This window comes from Pseudophryne corroboree, chromosome 10, assembly GCF_028390025.1.
Source record: "Pseudophryne corroboree isolate aPseCor3 chromosome 10, aPseCor3.hap2, whole genome shotgun sequence".
Taxonomy (NCBI): domain Eukaryota; kingdom Metazoa; phylum Chordata; class Amphibia; order Anura; family Myobatrachidae; genus Pseudophryne; species Pseudophryne corroboree.
Window position 1 is genome coordinate 193,323,077 of NC_086453.1, and position 20,292 is coordinate 193,343,368.

At 46.5% G+C, this 20,292-nt stretch overlaps 1 protein-coding gene across 4 annotated transcripts in view; it reads left to right on the forward strand.

Annotated features, from left to right (window-relative positions):
* The window catches only part of LOC134966338 (Golgi integral membrane protein 4-like), a 504,615-nt gene that overhangs the window by 212,160 nt on the left and 272,163 nt on the right, over positions 1-20,292 (forward strand). For all 4 annotated transcript variants that reach the window (XM_063943009.1, XM_063943008.1, XM_063943006.1 and 1 more), the window contains exons 3-4: positions 14,029-14,078; positions 15,014-15,067. In XM_063943009.1, the coding sequence (XP_063799079.1) occupies positions 14,029-14,078; positions 15,014-15,067 (104 nt within the window). The remainder of the gene's footprint in view (positions 1-14,028; positions 14,079-15,013; positions 15,068-20,292) is intronic.

A 20,292-nucleotide genomic window follows, 5' to 3' on the forward strand; every position in this document is an offset into this window, starting at 1 on the left:
GGGGCAGTCACACAGGAGGGAAAAAATCCAAGGAAGATGGTCAAGTTAGAAAACTTGTCACCACATAAATGGTCTAGAGTTAAGGGCCGTTTACAACGGTTTTCTACAAACGAAAAGCAGAACAGCAATGGCAGAAACTACAAGGATTTTTCGCTGGGCGGAAAAACATACAAGCGCTCTGTTGGCGATGTTCTTTCCAAGAGTGCACAACTGGGAAGCAGACTTCCTCATCAGACACAATCTCCATCCAGGAGAGGGCAGACCTCCTCCAATTAGTCTTCGAAGAGGTGACATGTCGGTGGGATTTCCTCAAGTAGGAATGATAGCATCTCGTCTCAACAAGAAGCTTCAGAATTTCAGGTCAAGGGACCCTCAAACAGGAACAGTGGATGCACTGGTAACACCGTGGGTGTTTTCAGTCGTTATATGTATTCCCTATGTTTTCTCCCGTTCCAAAAGTTCTGGGATCATAAAAAGGAAATTCAAGCGAGCCTCATGGTCCCAGACTGGCCAAGGAGAGCTTGGTATCCAGATCTCAGGAATTACTCATAGGAGATCCCTGTTTTTTTCCTTTGCACGAGGACCTGTTGCGGCAGGGGCCGTGCGTGTATTAGGACTTACCGCGGCTACGTTTGGCGACATGGCGGTTGACCGCCAAATCCTAGTCCGTAAGGGTATTCCCACGGTATTAGTTCTCCACGCTTATTCGGGCTAGAAAAAGGGGTAACGTTTAAACATTACTAACGTATTTAGAGAAAATAAGTTTCTTGGTGTTAATCCAAGAAGACTCCTACGGCAGAGTTTTCAGCCAGGACGTTTTCTCCATTTTCTACAAGCAGGTGTGGATGCGGGCCTAAACTTGGGCTCAATTAAAATCGGCCTTATCGGGTTTCTTTCAGAATAAATTGGACTCCCTTCCAGAAGTTCAGACTGTCGTGAAGGGCGTGTTGCACATCCAACCTCCATTTGTGCCCCAGTGGCATCATGGGATCTTAATGGGGTGTTGCAGTTCCTTCAATCACATTGGTTTGAACCTTTAAGTAAGGAGGAGTGAATTTCCTCACTTGGAAAGTGGTCGTCAGGTTGGCCTTGGCATATGCAAGGCGAGTGCCTGAGTTAGCGGCCTGGTCTCACACGAGACCTTATTTGATCTTCCATGAAGATAGAGCAGAGTTGGAAACTAGTCAACAATTTCTACCGAAGGTGGTTTCTTCTTTCCACATGTACCAACCTATTGTGGTGCCTGTGGCTACCGACGCCTTCGCTGAGTCGAAGTCTCTGCATGTGGTCAGAGTTTTGAAAATGTATGTCACCAAGATGGCTCCGTTTATGAACACAAACTCTGTTTGTCCTGTTTGCTCCCAACAAGATTGGGTGTCCTGCTTCCAAGCAGACCGTTGCGCGCTGGATCTGTGGTACGATTCAGCATGCTTTTCTCACGGCAGGATTGCCGTTACCGAAATAGGTGAAGGCCCATTCTACTAGGAAGGTGGGCTCGTCCGGGGAGGTTGATTGGGGAGTCTCGGCATTGCAACTTTGCTGAGCAGCTATTTAGCAAAAAATTTGGCTAAGTTTTACAGTTTTAATACCTTGGCCGAGGTTGACCTCACGTTTGGGCATTCGGTACTGCAGAGTCGTCCACACTCTCCCGCCCATTCTAGAGCTTTGGTATAACCCCATGGTTCTTGATGTGACCCCAGCATCCTCTAGGATGTATGAGAAAATAGGATTTTAATACCAACCAGTAAATCCTTTTCTCTTAGTCCGTAGAGGATGCTGGGCGCCCGTCCCAGTGCGTACTATATCTGCAGTGATTATTTGTGGTTACACACATGTTGTGTTACGGTTTCTTTTCAGCCTGGTGCAGCAATTGTTCATGCCGTTGGCTTGTATTCTGTGAAATGCCACGTTCTGCGGCATGCTTGAGGTGTGAGCTGGTAAGATGCTCACCGTGGTTTAACATTAAATCCTTTCCTCGAAATGTCCGTCTCCCTGGGCACAGTTCCTATAACTGGAGTCTGGAGGAGGAGCATAGAGGGAGGAGCCAGTTCACACCCATTCAAAGTCTTAAAGTGCCCATGTCTCCTGCGGATCCCGTCTATACCCCATGGTTCTTGATGTGACCCCAGCATCCTCTACGGACTAAGAGAAAAGGATTTACCGGTAGGTATTAAAATCCTATTTTCTCTGCACAGAAAAAAGTGCTGCCGCTTTTCCTTTTTTGCTCATGAGGAGCGGAAGATCTGGGAGACTCACCCTGCTGTAGATACTTCAATATTATGCCTGTCAAAAAAGACAGTGCTTCCTGTTCCAGGGGCTACTGCCTTAAAGGAACCTGCGGACAGAAAAATAGACAACACTTTGAAATATATTTATGTTGCAGCTGGAGCCTCCCAAAGGCCTGTTATTGTGGGCTGTTGGGTGACTCACGCCATTTACACCTGGGCAGGTAACCTACAGGAGGGCATGACTGGGGATAAGTCCCTGGCTGAAATGGTGATGCTGATTCAGCATATCCAGGAATCTGCCCGTTTCCTTTGTGAAACAATGAAAGGCATTGGCATTATAAATGCTCGTACTTCTACCATGGCGGTGTCTGCACTAAGGGCATTGTGGCTACGTCAGTGGGTGGCGGACGCAGAGTCAAAAAGGAGGGGAGAGGCCTTACCCTTCACAGGAGATTGGCCGTTTGGAGTTGAGTTAGCCTTCGAAATCCAAGTATCTAATGCTGGAAAATCCACGTACCTCCCGTCTGCAGCTCCACTGGCTAGACGCTCTTACACTGGGGCCTTCACTGCAGTCCTTTTGGACTGCAAGGTTTAAGGGTAAAGCCAGAGGTGCCTCAAATGCGGCAAGAGAGTGCAGAGGTAAGTCATGTAAGCCTGCCACCACAGGATCTCGGGACCAGGGCGTAAGCTCTGTCTCCTCAAAACCCTCATCATGAGGGTGTCCCTCCGCCCATGGAGGATCTCAGGGTGGGATCTCGTCTGAGATTTTTCAGTCTCATTTGGAGAAGCTCCTGCCAGGATGCTTGGGTAAAAGACCTGATCTCCCAGGGCTACAAACTGGAGTTGGAAAGTTCTCCGCCTCACTGATACTTCAAGTCAGGCTTACCGGTTTCAGAGGATGGGCGCCTTACACTACAAGAGGCCATTCAAAAACTGGTTCGGACCAAAGTCATTGTTCCAGTGCCGCTTCAATAGCCGGGCAAGGGTTATTATTCCAGCCTTTTTGTGGTACTGAAACAGGACAGTTCAGTGAGGCCCATTTTGAATCTCAAATTGTTAAACCAATATCTGCAGGTTTTCCGGTTTAGAATGAAGTTTCTGTGAGCAGTGATCTCTGGTCTGGAGGAGGGGGAGTTCTTAGTCTCTCTAGACCAGGCCTGGCCAACCTGTGGCTCTCCAGCTGTTGTAAAACTACAAGTCCCATCATGCCTTGCCACAGTTTTGCTATTAGGGAATGCTAAAACTGTGGCAGGGCATGCTGGGATGTGTAGTTTCACTACATCTGGAGAGCCACAGGTTGGCCAGGCCTGCTCTAGACGTCAAGGACGCATACCTCCATGTTCCGTTATGGTCGCCTCATCAACCCTACCTCAGGTTTGCTTTGCTGGATGAACCTTACCAGTTCAAAGTGCTACCCTTTGGCCTATCCATGGATCCAAGAGTCTTCACAAAAGTGATGGCGGAAATGATGTTCCAACTCAGGATTCAGGGCGTGAACATTTTCCCCTACCTGGAGGATCTGTTGATAAACACGAGATCAAAGGAACAAGTGCTGTACAGTATCTGCTGCACAACAACCCTGTTGTCACACCACGGTTAGATTCTAAACTTCAAAAAATCCCACCCCGAGCCGACCCAGCATCTCCAGTTCCTCCGAATGATCAGGGACACGGTGGCTCAGAAGGTCTTCCTTCCTGCGACAAGGCAAGGGCACTTCAGGAGTTAGTTCAAGCGGTTCTGCAGCCAAACCGGGTCTCGGTACATATTTGCACCCGCCTGTTTTGAAAGTCGGTGGCCTCCTTCGAGGCCATTCAATTCGGCAGATTCCATGCGGGAACATTCCAACTGGATCACCTGAAGAAATTGTCAGGTTCGCATCTACAGATGCACCAGGTCATACATCTCTCACCGCAGGACAGGATCTTTCTCCTGTGGTGGTTGCAACCCTCCAACCTCTTGGAGGGTCAGAGCTTCGGTATCCAGGATTGGATTTTCTTGACCACGGACGCGAGCCTTCGAGGTTGGGGAGCTGTCACCCAAGGGGCACAGTTCCAGGGCAGGTGGTCAAGCCACAAAGCCGTTCTTCCAATAAACATACTGTAACTCAGGGTAGAAAGGAATGTAAGGGCAGTATTGGCCATATTCATTCCGGGAGTGGGAGGCGGACTTCCTAAGTCGACACGACCTACAACCTGGAGAATGGGGTCTCCAGCCGCAGGTATTTTGACTGATAACAGATCAGTGGGGCTGTCTGTAGATAGATCTGATGGCCTCTCGACTCAACAACAAGCTTCAGTGCTATAGTTCCAGGACAAGGGACCCTCTGGCGCCAGCAGTTGATGCGCTGACAATGCCGTGGGGTTACCGGTTGGTGTACCTGTTTCCTCCAATCCGTTGCTCCCCAGGGTTCTAAAAATAATCAGAAGGGAGGGAGTTCAGGCAATTCTCATTGCCCCCAATTGGTCATGAAGGGTTTGGTACGCGGATCTTCTGGCCATGGCAGTAGAAGACCCCTGGCCTCTGCCACTGCGGGAGGATGTTCCTCGGCAAGGGCTGTTCGTCTACCCGGACTTACGGCGTCTTTGTTTAATGACATGGCGGTTGAGTGGAACCTTCTAGCTGTGAGAGAAATTCTGGCTAAGGTTATTGCAACCATGATTCAGGCCAGAAAAGCTGTCACGTCTAAGCATTACCACCGTATCTGGAAATTATACATCTCCTGGTGTGAGGGCCGAAAGTATCCGGCTGCGGATTTCAACCAAGGGCGCTATTTGCGTTTCTTGCAGGCTGGGGTGGATATGGGCCTAAGGTTGGGCTCCGTAAAAGTTCAGATCTTGGCTTTGTCTATTTTCTTTCAGAAGAAATTGGCTACTTTACCTGAAGTCCAGATGTTACTATAGGGTGTCCTTCGCATCCACCTTCCCTTTGTGCCGCCCACTGCTCCTAGGGATCTCAACGTGGTTTTGTCCTTTCTTCAATCCTCTTGGTTTGAACCACTGGTGTCTGTTGAGGACGAGTACCTTACATGGAAGACGGTTATGCTATTGGCATTAGCTTCTGCTAGGCGCGTTTCAGAACTGGGAGCTTTGTCCTGCAAGAGTCCCTACTTGGTCTTTCATGAGGACAGAGCGGAGCTCAGGACTTTTCAGCAGTTCCTGCCTTATTAATGGGTTTTTACAGGTGCGCCTGACAAGGATTATGCCTGAAAAGAATTGTGTACTGGTCTCTTTCCTAATAGATTGTACATTCAGTAAATTAGTGCTGCTGACAAATGAAAACTATGGTATAGATACTGACAATAAACAATATTGTTGAAATGAAATCCTGTTTTTTATTTTTGTGTAAATACAATGAAATATCTACTGCTGTAGGATATATGGGTGGGGGTAGAAAAGGGGGGGGGGGGGCTGGTTCCACTGCTATGAATAAAGCAGTGATAAAGTTCTTGGGTGAACAAAGGTAAGCATATGGGTACTGATGTTCCACTTCAGAAAAGGTGGCGTCCCACCTCTGAGTGGAATCTAGCTTGAATGAAAAAATGTCCAGAGCTGGTAGTTAAACTATAAAATGTCTTTGGTACAGGTGGGATCCAAAAAAAGAAAGAAACAAGGGGTACCCCCGAGTTGCCGCTGGCGGTAAGGGGTCAGGGTAGGGCTGGTGCTGTTAGTAATAAGGACTCCGGACAGACCGTACCCATCTACGCCCTGCACCACCCCGATGTCGCTCTAATGAGCGCAGCGCGCTGTCCCGGGCAGAAGGGGATCGATCGTGAGTCTTGGAGAGGGAGGTAGGGACTGCTTCTAGCCCTGCTTGGGCTGTCCCCCGCGCCTTCTCCTCTCCTACAGAGTCCCTTACCTTCTAGCTTCTGCTCCGTCTCCTGTCCCTCCTCCCGCATCTCCGGGTTGGTCCGACCACGTGACCAGGCTGAGATCTCACTGGGTCCCGTCTCTTTCCTCTCTCATCCTTCCTCCTCCGGGTCTCAAATCGCTTGCTCTGTTGTTCAATTTAGAAGTATATTGTGAATTGATTTTATGTTTGTGTGCTCCAACGCGTATCGGCCAGTGTTGGCCTTCGTCAGGGTTTCTGTAGTCTACCTGAATCAGCCTATCGTGGTTCTGGCGGCTTCCTCCACTTCCTCACACCCCGAGTCCTTGGATGTGGTGCGATCCCTGAAGATTTGTCAAGAGGACGGTTGCTGTCCGTAAATCTGATTCCCTCTTTGTGCTGTATGATGCTCACAAGAAGGGTTGTCCTGCTTCAAAGCAGTCGATTGCCCGTTTGATTAGGCTTTCTATTCAACAGGCCTACACTTCGGCAGCCTTGCCGGTTCCTCTGTCTATCAAGAGCCACTCTTCTACTGTAAATCGGTGGGTTCTTCCTGGGTGGCTGCCCGTGGTGTCTCGGTTTTGCAACTATGCTGGGCTGCTACCTGGTCAGGGACCAACATGTTTGTCAAGTTCTACAGGTTTGATACCCTGGCTACAGAGGATGTCCAATTCGGACATATGGTGTTGCAGACTTCTCAGCACGTTCCCACCCATTCTGGGAGCTTTGGGACGTCCCCATCATACTAAGTATCCCCAGTATTCCTTATGGATGATAGAGAAAATAGGATTTTAATTACCTACCAGTAAATCCTTTTCTTGTAGTCCATAAGGGATACTGCCTCTGTGCTTCGACCTTTCTGCAAGTTTGTTCTTGTTGAAGTTGTTTGACTCAGCTGTTGCTGTTTCTGTTTCACTAGCTTCTTATTCTGCTGTGTGCTGGTTCAGTAATCTCAGCACTAGTTGTCTTGTCATGTTTCCTCTTCTCAAGTATGTCCATCTCCTTCGGGCACAGTTTTCCTAGACTGGGCTGTGGGGGAGGGTATAGAGGGGAGGAGCCAGCACACCCTGTTTGAAGAATTTAAAGTGCAGCGACTCCTTCGGACTCCATCTATACGCATCATATTAAGTGTCCCCAGTATCCCTTATGGACTACGAGAAAAGGATTTACGGGTAGGTAATTAAAATCCTATTTTCTCTAACGTCCTAAGTGGATGCTGGGGACTCCGTCAGGACCATGGGGTTTAGCGGCTCCGCAGGAGACAGGGCACAATAATAAAAGCTTTAGGATCAGGTGGTGTGCACTGGCTCCTCCCCCTATGACCCTCCTCCAAGCCTCAGTTAGATTTTTGTGCCCGGCCGAGAAGGGTGCAATCTAGGTGGCTCTCCTGAGCTGCTTAGAATAAAAGTTTAAGTTAGGTTTTTTATTTTCAGTGAGTCCTGCTGGCAACAGGCTCACTGCTACGAGGGACTTAGGGGAGAGAAGTAAACTCACCTGCGTGCAGGATGGATTTGCTTCTTAGGCTACTGGACACCATTAGCTCCAGAGGGAGTCGGAACACAGGTCTCACCCTGGGGTTCGTCCTGGAGCCGTGCCGCCGACCCCCCTTGCAGATGCCGAAGTTGAAGAGGTCCAGAGGTCCAGAAACAGGCGGCAGAAGACTTTCAGTCTTCATAAGGTAGCGCACAGCACTGCAGCTGTGCGCCATTGTTGTCAGCACACTTCATACCAGCGGTCACTGAGGGTGCAGGGCGCTGGGGGGAGGCGCCCTGGGCAGCAATGTATTTTACCTTTTTTATGGCTAAAATACATCACATATAGCCCTTGAGGCTATATGGATGTATTTAACCCCTGCCAGATCTCACAAACTCCGGGAGAAGAGCCCGCCGTTTTAGGGGGCGGGGCCTATTCTCCTCAGCACACGGCGCCATTTTCCTGCTCAGCTCTGCTGTGAGGAAGGCTCCCAGGCTCTCCACTGCACTACAGAAACAGGGTTAAAACAGAGAGGGGGGGCACTTATTTGGCGATATGATTACATATGTGAAAATGCTATAAGGGAAAACACTTGTATAAGGGGTTGTCCCTGTATAATTATAGCGTTTTTGGTGTGTGCTGGCAAACTCTCCCTCTGTCTCCCCAAAGGGCTAGTGGGGTCCTGTCCTCTATCAGAGCATTCCCTGTGTGTGTGCTGTGTGTCGGTACGTGTGTGTCGACATGTAGGAGGATGATGTTGGTGAGGAGGCGGAGCAAATTGCCTGTATTGGTGATGTCACTCTCTAGGGAGTCGACACCGGAATGGATGGCTTATTTAGGAATTACGTGATAATGTCAACACGATGCAAGGTCGGTTGACGACATGAGACGGCCGGCAAACAAATTAGTACCTGTCCAGGCGTCTCAGACACCGTCAGGGGCTTGTAAAAACGCCCATTTACCTCAGTTGGTCGACACAGACACGGACACTGACTTCAGTGTCGACGGTGAAGAAACAAACGTATTTTCCTTTAGGGCCACACGTTACATGTTAAGGGCAATGAAGGAGGTGTTACATATTTCTGATACTACAAGTACCACAAATAAGGGTATTATGTAGGGTGGGAATAATCTACTTGTAGTTTTTCCTGAATCAGATAAATTAAAGTGTGTGATGATACGTGGGTTTCCTCCGATAGAAAATTATTGGAGGTATACCCTTTCCCGCCAGAAGTGAGGGCGAGTTGGGAAACACACCTTAGGGTGGATAAGGCGCTCACACGCTTATAAAAACAAGTGGCGTTACCGTCTCCAGATACGGCCGCCCTCAAAGAGCCAGCTGATAGGAAGCTGAAAAATATCCTAAAAAGTATATACACACATACTGGTGTTATACTACGACCAGCAATCGCCTCAGCCTGGATGTGCAGCGCTGGGGGGGCTTGGTCGGATTTCCTGACTGAAAATATTGATACCCTTGACAGGAACAATATTTTATTGACTATAGAGCATTTTAAGGATGCATTTCTATATATGCGAGATGCGCAGAGGGATATTTGCATTCTGGCATCAAGAGTAGATGTGATGTCCATATCTGCCAGACGATGTTTATAGACACGACAGTGGTCAGGTGATGCAGATTCCAGACGGCACATGGAAGTATTGCCGTATAAAGGGGCGGTCCATCGGACCTGGTGGCCATGGCAACAGCTGGAAAATCCACTTTTGTTACCCCAAGTCACATCTCAGCAGAAAAGGACACAGTCTTTTCAGTCTCAGTCCTTTCGTACCCATAAAGGCAGGCGGGCAAAAGGCCAGTCATATCTGCCCAGGGTTAGAGGAAAGGGAAGAAGACTGCAGCAGGCAGCCCATTCCCAGGAACAGAAGTCCTCCACAGCTTCTGCCAAGTCCGCAGCATGACGCTGGGGCCATACAAGCGGACTCAGGTGCGGTGGGGGGCATCTCAAGAGTTTCAGCACGCAGTGGGCTCACTCGCAAGTGGACTCCTGGATCCTACACGTAGTATCCCAGGTGTACATTGGAAATTCGAGACGTCTTCCCCTCACAAGTTCCTGAAGTCTGCTTTACCAACGTCTCCCTCCGACAGGGAGGCAGTTTTGGAAAAAAATTCACAGGCTGTATTCCCAGCAGGTGATAATCAAAGTACCCCTCCTACAACAAGGGAAGGGGTATTATTCCACACTATATTGTGGTACTGAAGCCAAACGGCTCGGTGAGATCTAAAAGATTTGAACAATTACATACAAGGGTTCAAATCAAGATGGAGTCACTCAGAGCAGTGATAGCGAACCAGGACGATATGGTGTCACTGGATATCAGGGACGCTTACCTACATGTCCAAATTTTGCCCTTCTCACCAAGGGTATCTCAGGTTCGTGGTACAGAACTGTCACTATCAGTTCAGACGCTTCCGTTTGGATTGTCCACGGCACCCCGGGTCTTTACCATGGTAATGGCCGAAATGATGATTCTTCCTAAAAAGAAATATGGACGCTTTCCTGATAAGGGCAAGGTCCAGAGAACAGTTGGCGGTCGGAGTAGCACTATCTCAAGTAGTTCTACGACAGCACGAGTGGATTCTAAATATTCCAAAATCGCTGCTTTTTCCGACGTCACGTCTAATGTTCCTAGGAATGATTCTGGACACAGTCCAGAAAAGGATGTTTTCTCCCGGAGAAGAAGGCCAGGGAGTTATCCGAGCTAGTCAGGAACCTCCTAAAACCAGGAAAAGTATCAGTGCATCATTGCACAAGGGTCCTGTGAAAAATGGTGGTTTCTTACAAAGCGATCCCATTCGGTAGATTTCACGCAAGAACCTTTCAGTGGAATCTGCTGGGAAAATGGTCCGGATCGCATCTTCAGATGCATCAGCGGATAACCCTGTCTCCAAGGACAAGGGTGTTTTCTTCTGCGGTGGCTGCAGAGTGCTCATCTATGAAAGGGCCGCAGATTCGACATTCAGGACTGGGTCCTGGTGACCACGGATGCCAGCCTGAGTGGCTGGGGAGCAGTCACACAAGGAAAAAATTTCCAGGGAGTGTGATCAAGTCTGGAGACTTCTCTCCACATAAATATACTGGAGCTAAGGGCAATTTACAAGGCTCTAAGCTTAGCAAGACCTCTGCTTCAAGGTCAGCCGATATTGATCCAGTGGGACAACATCACGGCAGTCGCCCACGTAAACAGACAGGGCGGCACATGAAGCAGGAGGGAAATGGCAGAAACTGCAAGGATTCTTCGCTGGGCGAAAAATCATGTGATAACACTCTCAGCAGTGTTAATTCCGGGAGTGGAAAACTGGGAAGCAGACTTCCTCAGCAGGCATAACCTCCACCCGGGAGAGTGGGGACTTCAGCGGGAAGTCTTCCACATGATTGTAAACCGTTGGGAAAAACCAAAGGTGGACATGATGGCGTCCCGCCTGAACAAAAAACTAGACAAATATTGCGCCAGGTCAAGGGACCCTCAGGCAATAGCGGTGGACGCTCTGGTAACACTGTGGGTGTACCAGTCAGGGTATGTGTTCCCTCCTATGCATCTCATACCAAAAGTACTGAGAATCATAAGAAGGAGATGAGTAAGAACGATACTCGTGGTTCCGGATGGGTCAAGAAGGACTTGGTACCCGGAACTTCAAGAGATGCTCACGGAAGAACCGTTGCCTCTACCTTTAAGAAAGGACCTGCTCCAGCAGGGGCCTTGTCTGTTCCAAGACTTACCGCGGCTGCGTTTGACGGCATGGCAGTTGAACGCCGGATCCTGAAAGGGCATTCCAGAGGAAGTCATCCCTACCCTGGTCGAAGCCAGGAAGGATGTAACCGCAAAACATTTTCACCGCATTTGGCGAAAATATGTTGCGTGGTGTGAGGCCAAGAAGGTCCCTACAGAGGAATTCCAACTGGGTCGTTTCCTACATTTCCTGAAAACAGGACTGTCTATGGGCCTAAAATTAGGGTCCATTAAGGTTCAAATTTCGACCCTGTCGAATTTCTTCCAGAAAGAACTGGCTTCAGTGCCTGAAGTTCAGACGTTTGTAAAAGGGGTACTGCATATACAGCCTCCTTTTGTGCCCCCAGTGGCACCTTGGGATCTCAATGTTGTTTTGAGTTTCCTAAAGTCACATTGGTTTGATCCACTCACCACTGTGGAATTAAAATATTTCACATGGAAGGTGAAGATTCTATTAGCCCTGGCTTCAGCCAGGCGTGTGTCAGAATGGGCGGCTTTATCATATAAAAGCCCTTACTTAATTTTTCATTCTGACAGGGCAGAATTGAGGACTCGTCCTCAATTTCTCCTTAAGGTGTTTTCTGTTTTTCACATGAACCAACCTATTGTGGTACCTGCGGCTACTAGGGACTTGGAGGACTCCAAGTTACTTGACGTTGTCAGGGCCCTGAAAATATATGTTTCCAGGACGACTGGAGTCAGAAAATCTGACTCGCTGTTTAGCCTGTATGCACCCAACAAGATGGGTGTTCCTGCTTCTAAGCAGACGATTGCTCGCTGGATTTGTAGTACAATTCAGCTTGCACATTCTATGGCAGGCTTGCCACAGCCAAAATCAGTAAAAGCCCATTCCACAAGGAAGTGGGCTCATCTTGGGCGGCTGCCCGAGGGGTCTCGGCTTTACAACTTTGCCGAGCTGCTACTTGGTCAGGGGCACACCCTGACTGAGGAGGACCTGGAGTTCTCTCATTCGGTGCTGCAGAGTCATCCGCACTCTCCCGCCCGTTTGGGAGCTTTGGTATAATCCCCATGGTCCTGACGGAGTCCCCAGCATCCACTTAGGACGTTAGAGAAAATAAGAATTTACTTACCGATAATTCTATTTCTCGTAGTCCGTAGTGGATGCTGGGCGCCCATCCCAAGTGCGGATTGTCTGCAATACTTGTACATAGTTATTGTTACAAAAATCGGGTTATTCTTGTTGTGAGCCATCTTTTCAGAGGCTCCTTCGTTGTTATCATACTGTTAACTGGGTTCAGATCACAGGTTGTACGGTGTGATTGGTGTGGCTGGTATGAGTCTTACCCGGGATTCAATATCCTTCCTTATTATGCACGCTCGTCCGGGCACAGTATCCTAACTGAGGCTTGGAGGAGGGTCATAGGGGGAGGAGCCAGTGCACACCACCTGATCCTAAAGCTTTTATTATTGTGCCCTGTCTCCTGCGGAGCCGCTGAACCCCATGGTCCTGACGGAGTCCCCAGCATCCACTACGGACTACGAGAAATAGAATTATCGGTAAGTAAATTCTTATTTTTACCATCTATGAGGAGAAACCTTATTAAACCTCCAGGTTTCCATCATATGGCCTCCAGCCATGTATCAACCTTGGACCCTCCAGGCAAATCAGACATTGACACATCATGGCCACACTAAAGAGGGTCGTGAGCCAAATGTTTGAATGGGCTGTTGTAGATAGAAGACAGGTGGTATGGACCATTGTGGTTTACCAGATGCTTTCATCTTCATACTGCCATTTAGAAAAAGAAAGTGAAAAAGTGATTGGTTGCTTCTTATGTACAGGGGCTATTCCAGATTTTTATAGTTATTCAAATATCCTTTGCTGATGTTCCAGGAAAATCTAAATATAATAAAATGTTGTCAACTATGGCACATTTGCTGATCTTCCATTGTTCTTAATAGAGGAGGGTAAGCTACTGCAAGATGTACGTTTAGAAGACTGGTAGAAATCACTGTTGAGTACTGTGGGTATACATGGCCATAGATTTCAGGGATGTCCTTGGCTAGTACCCACCACAGAAGCTGATCTGCCCTTGTCATAATAATTGTCTGGATTTTTTTTTTTTTTAGAAGTCAAAATCTATAGACCCTCTTTGATATAAAGAGGGAAATTCAATTCTGTGCGATGGTAAGAATTGTGTAATGACATATCGTGTGCAGTCCATAGTGGAGTGCAGTAAAATCTTTGATGTTGGACTACTTAGTATACAGTAATATGTGCATCTGCCCCAAAGTTTCATTAGTCCATACAAACCACCAAATGCAGTTATGAAGGAAAACAAGTGTCCAGTGCAAGTTATTATTCCAACCCAAATGTCTCAAGGTATCTTGTTATTGGGAAATGAGTGATTTAACTTAAATCTGTCCAGTGGCCAAAACACAGTCTGAGCTGTTTGTGTTTACACGTCCCATGAATTTGCTCATCTCAAAAAGGCTTTTCAAATAAATGCAATAAAACCAGTTGTATCATAGTGTATCTGCATGCTATTTTCCATTCACAATAGCATTTTCCTTTGATTTGTAAGCTTGAGGTTTTTTTTTTTTTTTACTTAAGCTTTTAGGTATTATTGACGTTGTGCTACACATGGGTACATTCCATGCAGAAACTTTGTACAACTTGTTATATCTTGAAAGTTGCGCTGATCTCTGCTACATTTTTGTTTTTATTGGCAGTCCTTTCATGCAATGTGCTATGTGAGTGATCCCTTTCTTCTTTGTTTCCTCTGTACAGATTATTTAGTCTATAAATTGGAGGCTCAGGAGGCATTGAACAAAGAGAAGGTAAGCGGTTCATTGTGTAGCTGTGGCAGCTGGAGACGATACTGGTACAGTATGTGGTTGAGGATTGCAAATATTGCATTGTGTGTGTAAATAAGTCTGTGGGCTGACAAGTCACTAGTACCCCTTTCACACCACACAAATAACCCGGTATCGACCCGGCACATTGCTGAGGTGACATGGGTCAGTGTGCGGTGTGAAAGCGCCAACTCCGAATTCCCGGGTCTCCTGACCCGGTAATTCAACCCGTGTTATAAGCAGTGTTATTCCCGGGTTGAATACCGGGTCAGTGGCTGCATAAACGGATTCCCGTGTCTATGAGACCCGGGACCCATTTGCTAGATGGGGAGAGGCGGCGCGAAGATGAGCTAATCTCCAAGCGCCGCCTCCACTTCCGCCGCCGGCTCCGCCCCCCCACCGCTATGGCAACCGACCTGGCATATTGCAGGGTCTGACAGCCAGCGAAAGGGGTAGGGAGAGTCTCCAATGTCGGATCCCACCCGGGAAGAACCCGTTTCCGATTCCCGTGTGGGATCCGGCACTGGAGATGTGAGAGGGGTATAGTAAAGGTACAGGACTCCGTAATGTACCTAGACTGGGTGCTATGGTGATATTAATATTACAGGGTTCACAATGACACCTGGTTAATAAAATGACTCCAGCTCCTTCAAAGTCAGTTTTTATAAGTAATTTTGTATGAACTGAGCCAATTGTTTTTTTTATGTTAGAACATTCCTGTATTGCTTGGTGTTGGGACTCCTGGGAAAACTCCCCCTCCACTGAAGTCTTTTTTTCAGCCACTCATTAAATGAGGTTAAGGTACTTTGAGGCTGGTGGACAACAGATGACAGATTATTCCCTTTATCACTATTATTTAGGTGATCTTTGTGTACCTTTTTAGATATTTTGTTAACTATGTTCTGTTCTATTTCTTGCAGCAAGATTCTATGAATCGCTATGGGGCTCTCAGCTCGCAGAATAAGATTCTTAAGGTGAGAAGCGCACAAAACACATCTCTCATAAATGTTACTAGGGTCATTTCTATAAGCTCTATTTGGAGTACAAGGACTTTCCATCGAGTTCCTTTAAAAGGTTCAGTGACCAGTATAGGAAATCAGTTAATAGTAGTATTGCAATAATACATATAGAAAAAGTTTTTGTATTGTGTTTTTTGTGTTTTTTTTTTAAATGATCCTCATGTTCTATATTAATATTGAAGCCTTTAGGATGTGTGCTTCTCACAATGTACAGACCGTAAATCTAGTCATAAAATCATTGGTTTCCCTGATGTCAGCCATTATTTGTCCTGGAAAAGCCAACGGCACAACTGTCAATCAATCCATCTTACTCCTCCGTTTTCTGTTGTTGCCATGAGAACTGAATGGGCTAGTCCTGGACTCTTGTATATCTGTTATTCTGAAGCTGCATTGTTCGAAGACTTTCGATGTCCCTGTGGACAATAAATGCCCCAAACTATCTTTAACTTCTTTTTTTAAAAACTTTCTAGCACATTGTGACCAACCAAATAACTTCTAAATCAACTTTATCTACTATGTGTGGAATTAAAAATACAATTCAGATACAAACCGGTACATTGCAATGCTCTGTGGTTTTGTAATTGAACTGATACTGAGTATTTGTGTGTCTGGGCAGAAGTTCATGGTCGAAGATCCTTGACCACCCTGAACATGGCTCTCTGGAACAGCAGGGAGGATCTCCTGTTTGATTTTGTTTTTTTATTTTTTTTATTTGGAGCGATAGTATTTTATTTTTGGTCCTTCAAAACTTCCTAAAGGCAGCTAAAGACCTGTAGTAAGTAGCAGGGATAGTGCTGAAACTAATCTAGCTTTCGCTTATTGTGCCTGATTCGGAAGCTAGGCAGAAAAAGCATGAAACTTTGTATCTGGATCAAAGCATTTTTCAATGCAGGTTGAGGAAATACATTTATGTTTCATGTAGCCCACAAATGTTAGACAGCTTTATTTTTACTCTGCAATTTAGATTTGAGTTTGGACACATCCTACCCAAATCTAGTTCTTTCTGCACATGCTACATCTGCCCAAACCTGCATAGCAACATGGCTCTGCCCAGTTGCCTACTTTTTTTATTTGCTTCCATGTCTACATAGCCGCCAGAGTTTGAAGGTAAATGGCTTATTTGGTTAATGTGGACGAAGGGTCAGGAAAGCAAGAATATGGAGGGACTAACTGCAAGCGGTGAAAGATCGTATAGAAAGGGCACGACTAGTAGGGCTGCCTGGAAATTAAATTGCCCACGTTAACAGGAAGTGATAAAGGGAGGTGCCCTCGGGTTTTAACACCCGTGGCTATTCAGTTGTACTCCCTTTGTCACCCGAGACCCTGTTTAACGCCTGTTAAATTAACATGTTAACTAACAGGCATTAATACACAGAATCTGTGAAAAGTACGCAGATTTGTGTGTTAACAGGGTCGCGGCCCCCATTAACCCACTAGTTATCGGGGATTTGTTTGTGTCTGTTCAGACAAGTAAAAAAAAAATTCCCTGATAAGTGCTACTGGCGGGGAATTAATTGATTAGCCCTGGGGATCAATTAGCCTGCGGTAAATTCAAGTGGCTTTTCATGAAGAAAAGTGGAATTGCTCCATGCAAATGTGTGACTAGTTTTGTAAAACTATTTATGTCAATGTGTTTAACAGCCATTTATCCTTCTAGCTAATTACTTCCACTTTTTTCAGTTGAGTAATAGTAGAGGATTATAACGTGAAACCTCTGATTCCTATACAACTACTGACCTAAATGGGCATGTCCAAAAATACATGGATCACTAAAACCATCCAAAGCAACTATTCATCAGACAAATCAGCCTGCGTAGAAGAACAGATCTAGGTTATTGAGAATCATCCACTCCACGTATCAGAAGTATGTGCCTGACCATTTTGAATGGATTTATGTTCAATGTAAAATAAGGAATGAAGACTGTGAAGATGCCTCTGTAGGAAAGTGTACGGTCAGACCTTCCATGCCTACATTGATTGGGTTCTGCAGGATTTCAGCAGGAAGAAAGAGAGTAAATGTTGGTTTGGGAGGAAGTATTGTTCAATGTTTGTGAAAGAGCCTGCGATTATGCTGCATTACGCCCACATGATTATAAATTTGGAGATTGAGTAAATTGGTGCCGCATTGACTTCACTAAATCAATGTAGGAATACTTACATTGCCAAATAAAGATAAGAAATGCACCATAAGTCAAGTTTTATCTTTTGGGATCAATAGAATTGGCAGCATTTTCAGTGGTTAAGGGGCCAATTCAGTATGAATAGCAAATTCTGCTAATCAGCAGAATTTGCTATCCTTTTGCATGCATGCTGGGGGCCGCCCAGCATGCTGACCGGTGCCTCCCCCCTGCTACAAGCAGAAATTGCGATCGCCTCGCAATTTCTGCTTGTCAGCAGAAACTAAGGTTGACTCCTGCTGGCGCAGCTTAGCTGCGGCCACAGGAGTCCCAGCACCATCTTGCCTGTCGCGGCAGCTGAGTGTGACATCACACAGCCGCCGTGACCGCACCCCCGACACGCCCCGTTCGTGCCGCACAGCCCACTGTTCGGGTTGCCCCGCAAAGCTCCGTTTCCTCCCTGAAAATGGAGCGTTGCCGCCCCCCTCCCACCCCGCGACAGCCTCTGCCTAATTGACAGGCAGAGGTGACCACATTTTCGGTGGCCCTCTGCAGAAAATGCGGACGCATGCACAGTAGGGCACGCTGCGCATGCGATTTGCGATCCGACCTGAATTAGCCCCTAAATACAAACTCTTACATTACAGCTGTAGCCTTATCTTTTTTTTTTTTTTTAATCTAATTTTTGTAATCCATTGTTTCTCATCCCATGTTAAGGGATTAAATGGTACAGGGAACTGTCATTTGCCTTAGCAGAACTGTTTTTTGGACCATAATAATCTTTTAAAAAGAAGAAAAAATTAATTACAAATATCCCCTGCAGTATTTACTAGTAATATATTATGCTGCTGCCTTTGTAGTAAAAAAAAAAAAAAAAAAGGCAATTTTTTCCCATAGACTCTTGTAAAGCTTCATTTGCAGATTAAAAATCTAACAGTCAAGTGGGTTTCTGGAATGTAACTTTGTAAAGAAAATGCCTTTGTAAAACATCTTGGAAGTTTCGGATGTGCGTGATTACATGTCTGCTTTTTCTTAAGTACGGTAACTTGCTCTTCTTTTGTGCCAAGTGTTGTAATTAGATCTGTCTGAAGTTTTTCCTTTCCCTCCCCTGCACACTGGAGCAAATGATTTTAGGGTTTGTCACATTGCCACTTTTAGAGCACTGTGGGCTATGCTTGTGGTCATGGTTGCAGAAAATACTGGAAATGTGGGGTGTTATGAATCGTCCATACCCAACACCCATCACTCTCCCCCCAACATTCCTGTTCTCATTACCTTGTTAAGCATCACTCATCACAGTGGGGTAGTTCAAGTAAAGGTGACACAGTGACTCGTGTTGTGGTTACAAATCCTAAACTGTATCTCTGCAAAAAGGTGTTAATTTTTCACATTGTGCACTTCAATTAATGAGGAAATGTAAGCATAGGCTGTAACTCTGCAAGTGTTGCCATTTTATTAAAACGTCCACATCTAGCAGGTTAAAACATCCCCCCCCCCATATCTTTTTACGTGCTTGTCTATACAGGTTGAGTATCCCATATCCAAATATTCCGAAATACGGACTTTTTTGAGTGAGAGTGAGAGAGTGAAACCTTTGTTTTTTGATGGCTCAATGTACACAAACTTTGTTTAATACACAAAGTTATTAAAAATATTGTATTAAATGACCTTCAGGCTGTGTGTATAAGGTGTATATGAAACATAAATGAATTGTGTGAATGTAGACACACTTTGTGAAATACACAAAGTTATAAAAAATATTGGCTAAAATGACCTTCAGGCTGTGTGTATAAGGTGTATATGTAACATAAATGCACTCTGTGCTTAGACTTAGGTCCCATCACCATGATATCTCATTATGGTATGCAATTATTCCAAAATACGGAAAAATCCCATATCCAAAATACCTCTGGTCCCAAGCATTTTGGATAAGGGAGACTCAACCTGTATTTGTAAGGGTGTGTGTGTGTGTCTAATAACAGCGGTGATGGCGACTGGAAATCCTTTTCTCTGACGTCCTAGTGGATGCTGGGAACTCCGTAAGGACCATGGGGAATAGCGGCTCCGCAGGAGACTGGGCACAAAAAGTAAAAGCTTTAGACTAGCTGGTGTGCACTGGGTCCTCCCCCTATGACCCTCCTCCAAGCCTCAGTTAGATTTTTGTGCCCGAACGAGAAGGGTGCAAGCTAGGTGGCTCTCCTGAGCTGCTTAGAAGTAAAAGTTTAAATAGGTTTTTTATTTTTAGTGAGTCCTGCTGGCAACAGGCTCACTGCATCGTGGGACTAAGGGGAGAAGAAGCGAACTCACCTGACTGCAGAGTGGATTGGGCTTCTTGGCTACTGGACATTAGCTCCAGAGGGACGATCACAGGTTCAGCCTGGATGGGTCCCGGAGCCGCGCCGCCGGCCCCCTTACAGAGCCAGAAGAGCGAAGAGGTCCGGAGAAAGCGGCGGCAGAAGACGTTCCTGTCTTCAAATAAGGTAGCGCACAGCACTGCAGCTGTGCGCCATTGCTCTCAGCACACTTCACACTCCGGTCACTGAGGGTGCAGGGCGCTGGGGGGGAGCGCCCTGAGACGCAATAAAAACGATATAAAAACCTTATATGGCTAAAAAAAATGCATCACATATAGCTCCTGAGCTATATGGATGCATTTATCCCCTGCCAGTTTCCTGAAAAAAAGCGGGAGAAAAGGCCGCCGTGAAGGGGGCGGAGCCTTTCTCCTCAGCACACAAGCGCCATTTTCTTTCACAGCTCCGCTGGAAGGACGGCTCCCTGACTCTCCCCTGCTGTCCTGCACTACAGAAACAGGGTAAAACAGAGAGGGGGGCACTATTGGCAGCTAATATATAAATACAGCAGCTATAACAGGGAGTAACACTTATATAAGGTTATCCCTGTGTATATATATAGCGCTCTGGTGTGTGCTGGCAAACTCTCCCTCTGTCTCCCCAAAGGGCTAGTGGGGTCCTGTCCTCTATCAGAGCATTCCCTGTGTGTGTGCTGGGTGTCGGTACGATTGTGTCGACATGTATGAGGAGGAAAATGATGTGGAAGCAGAGC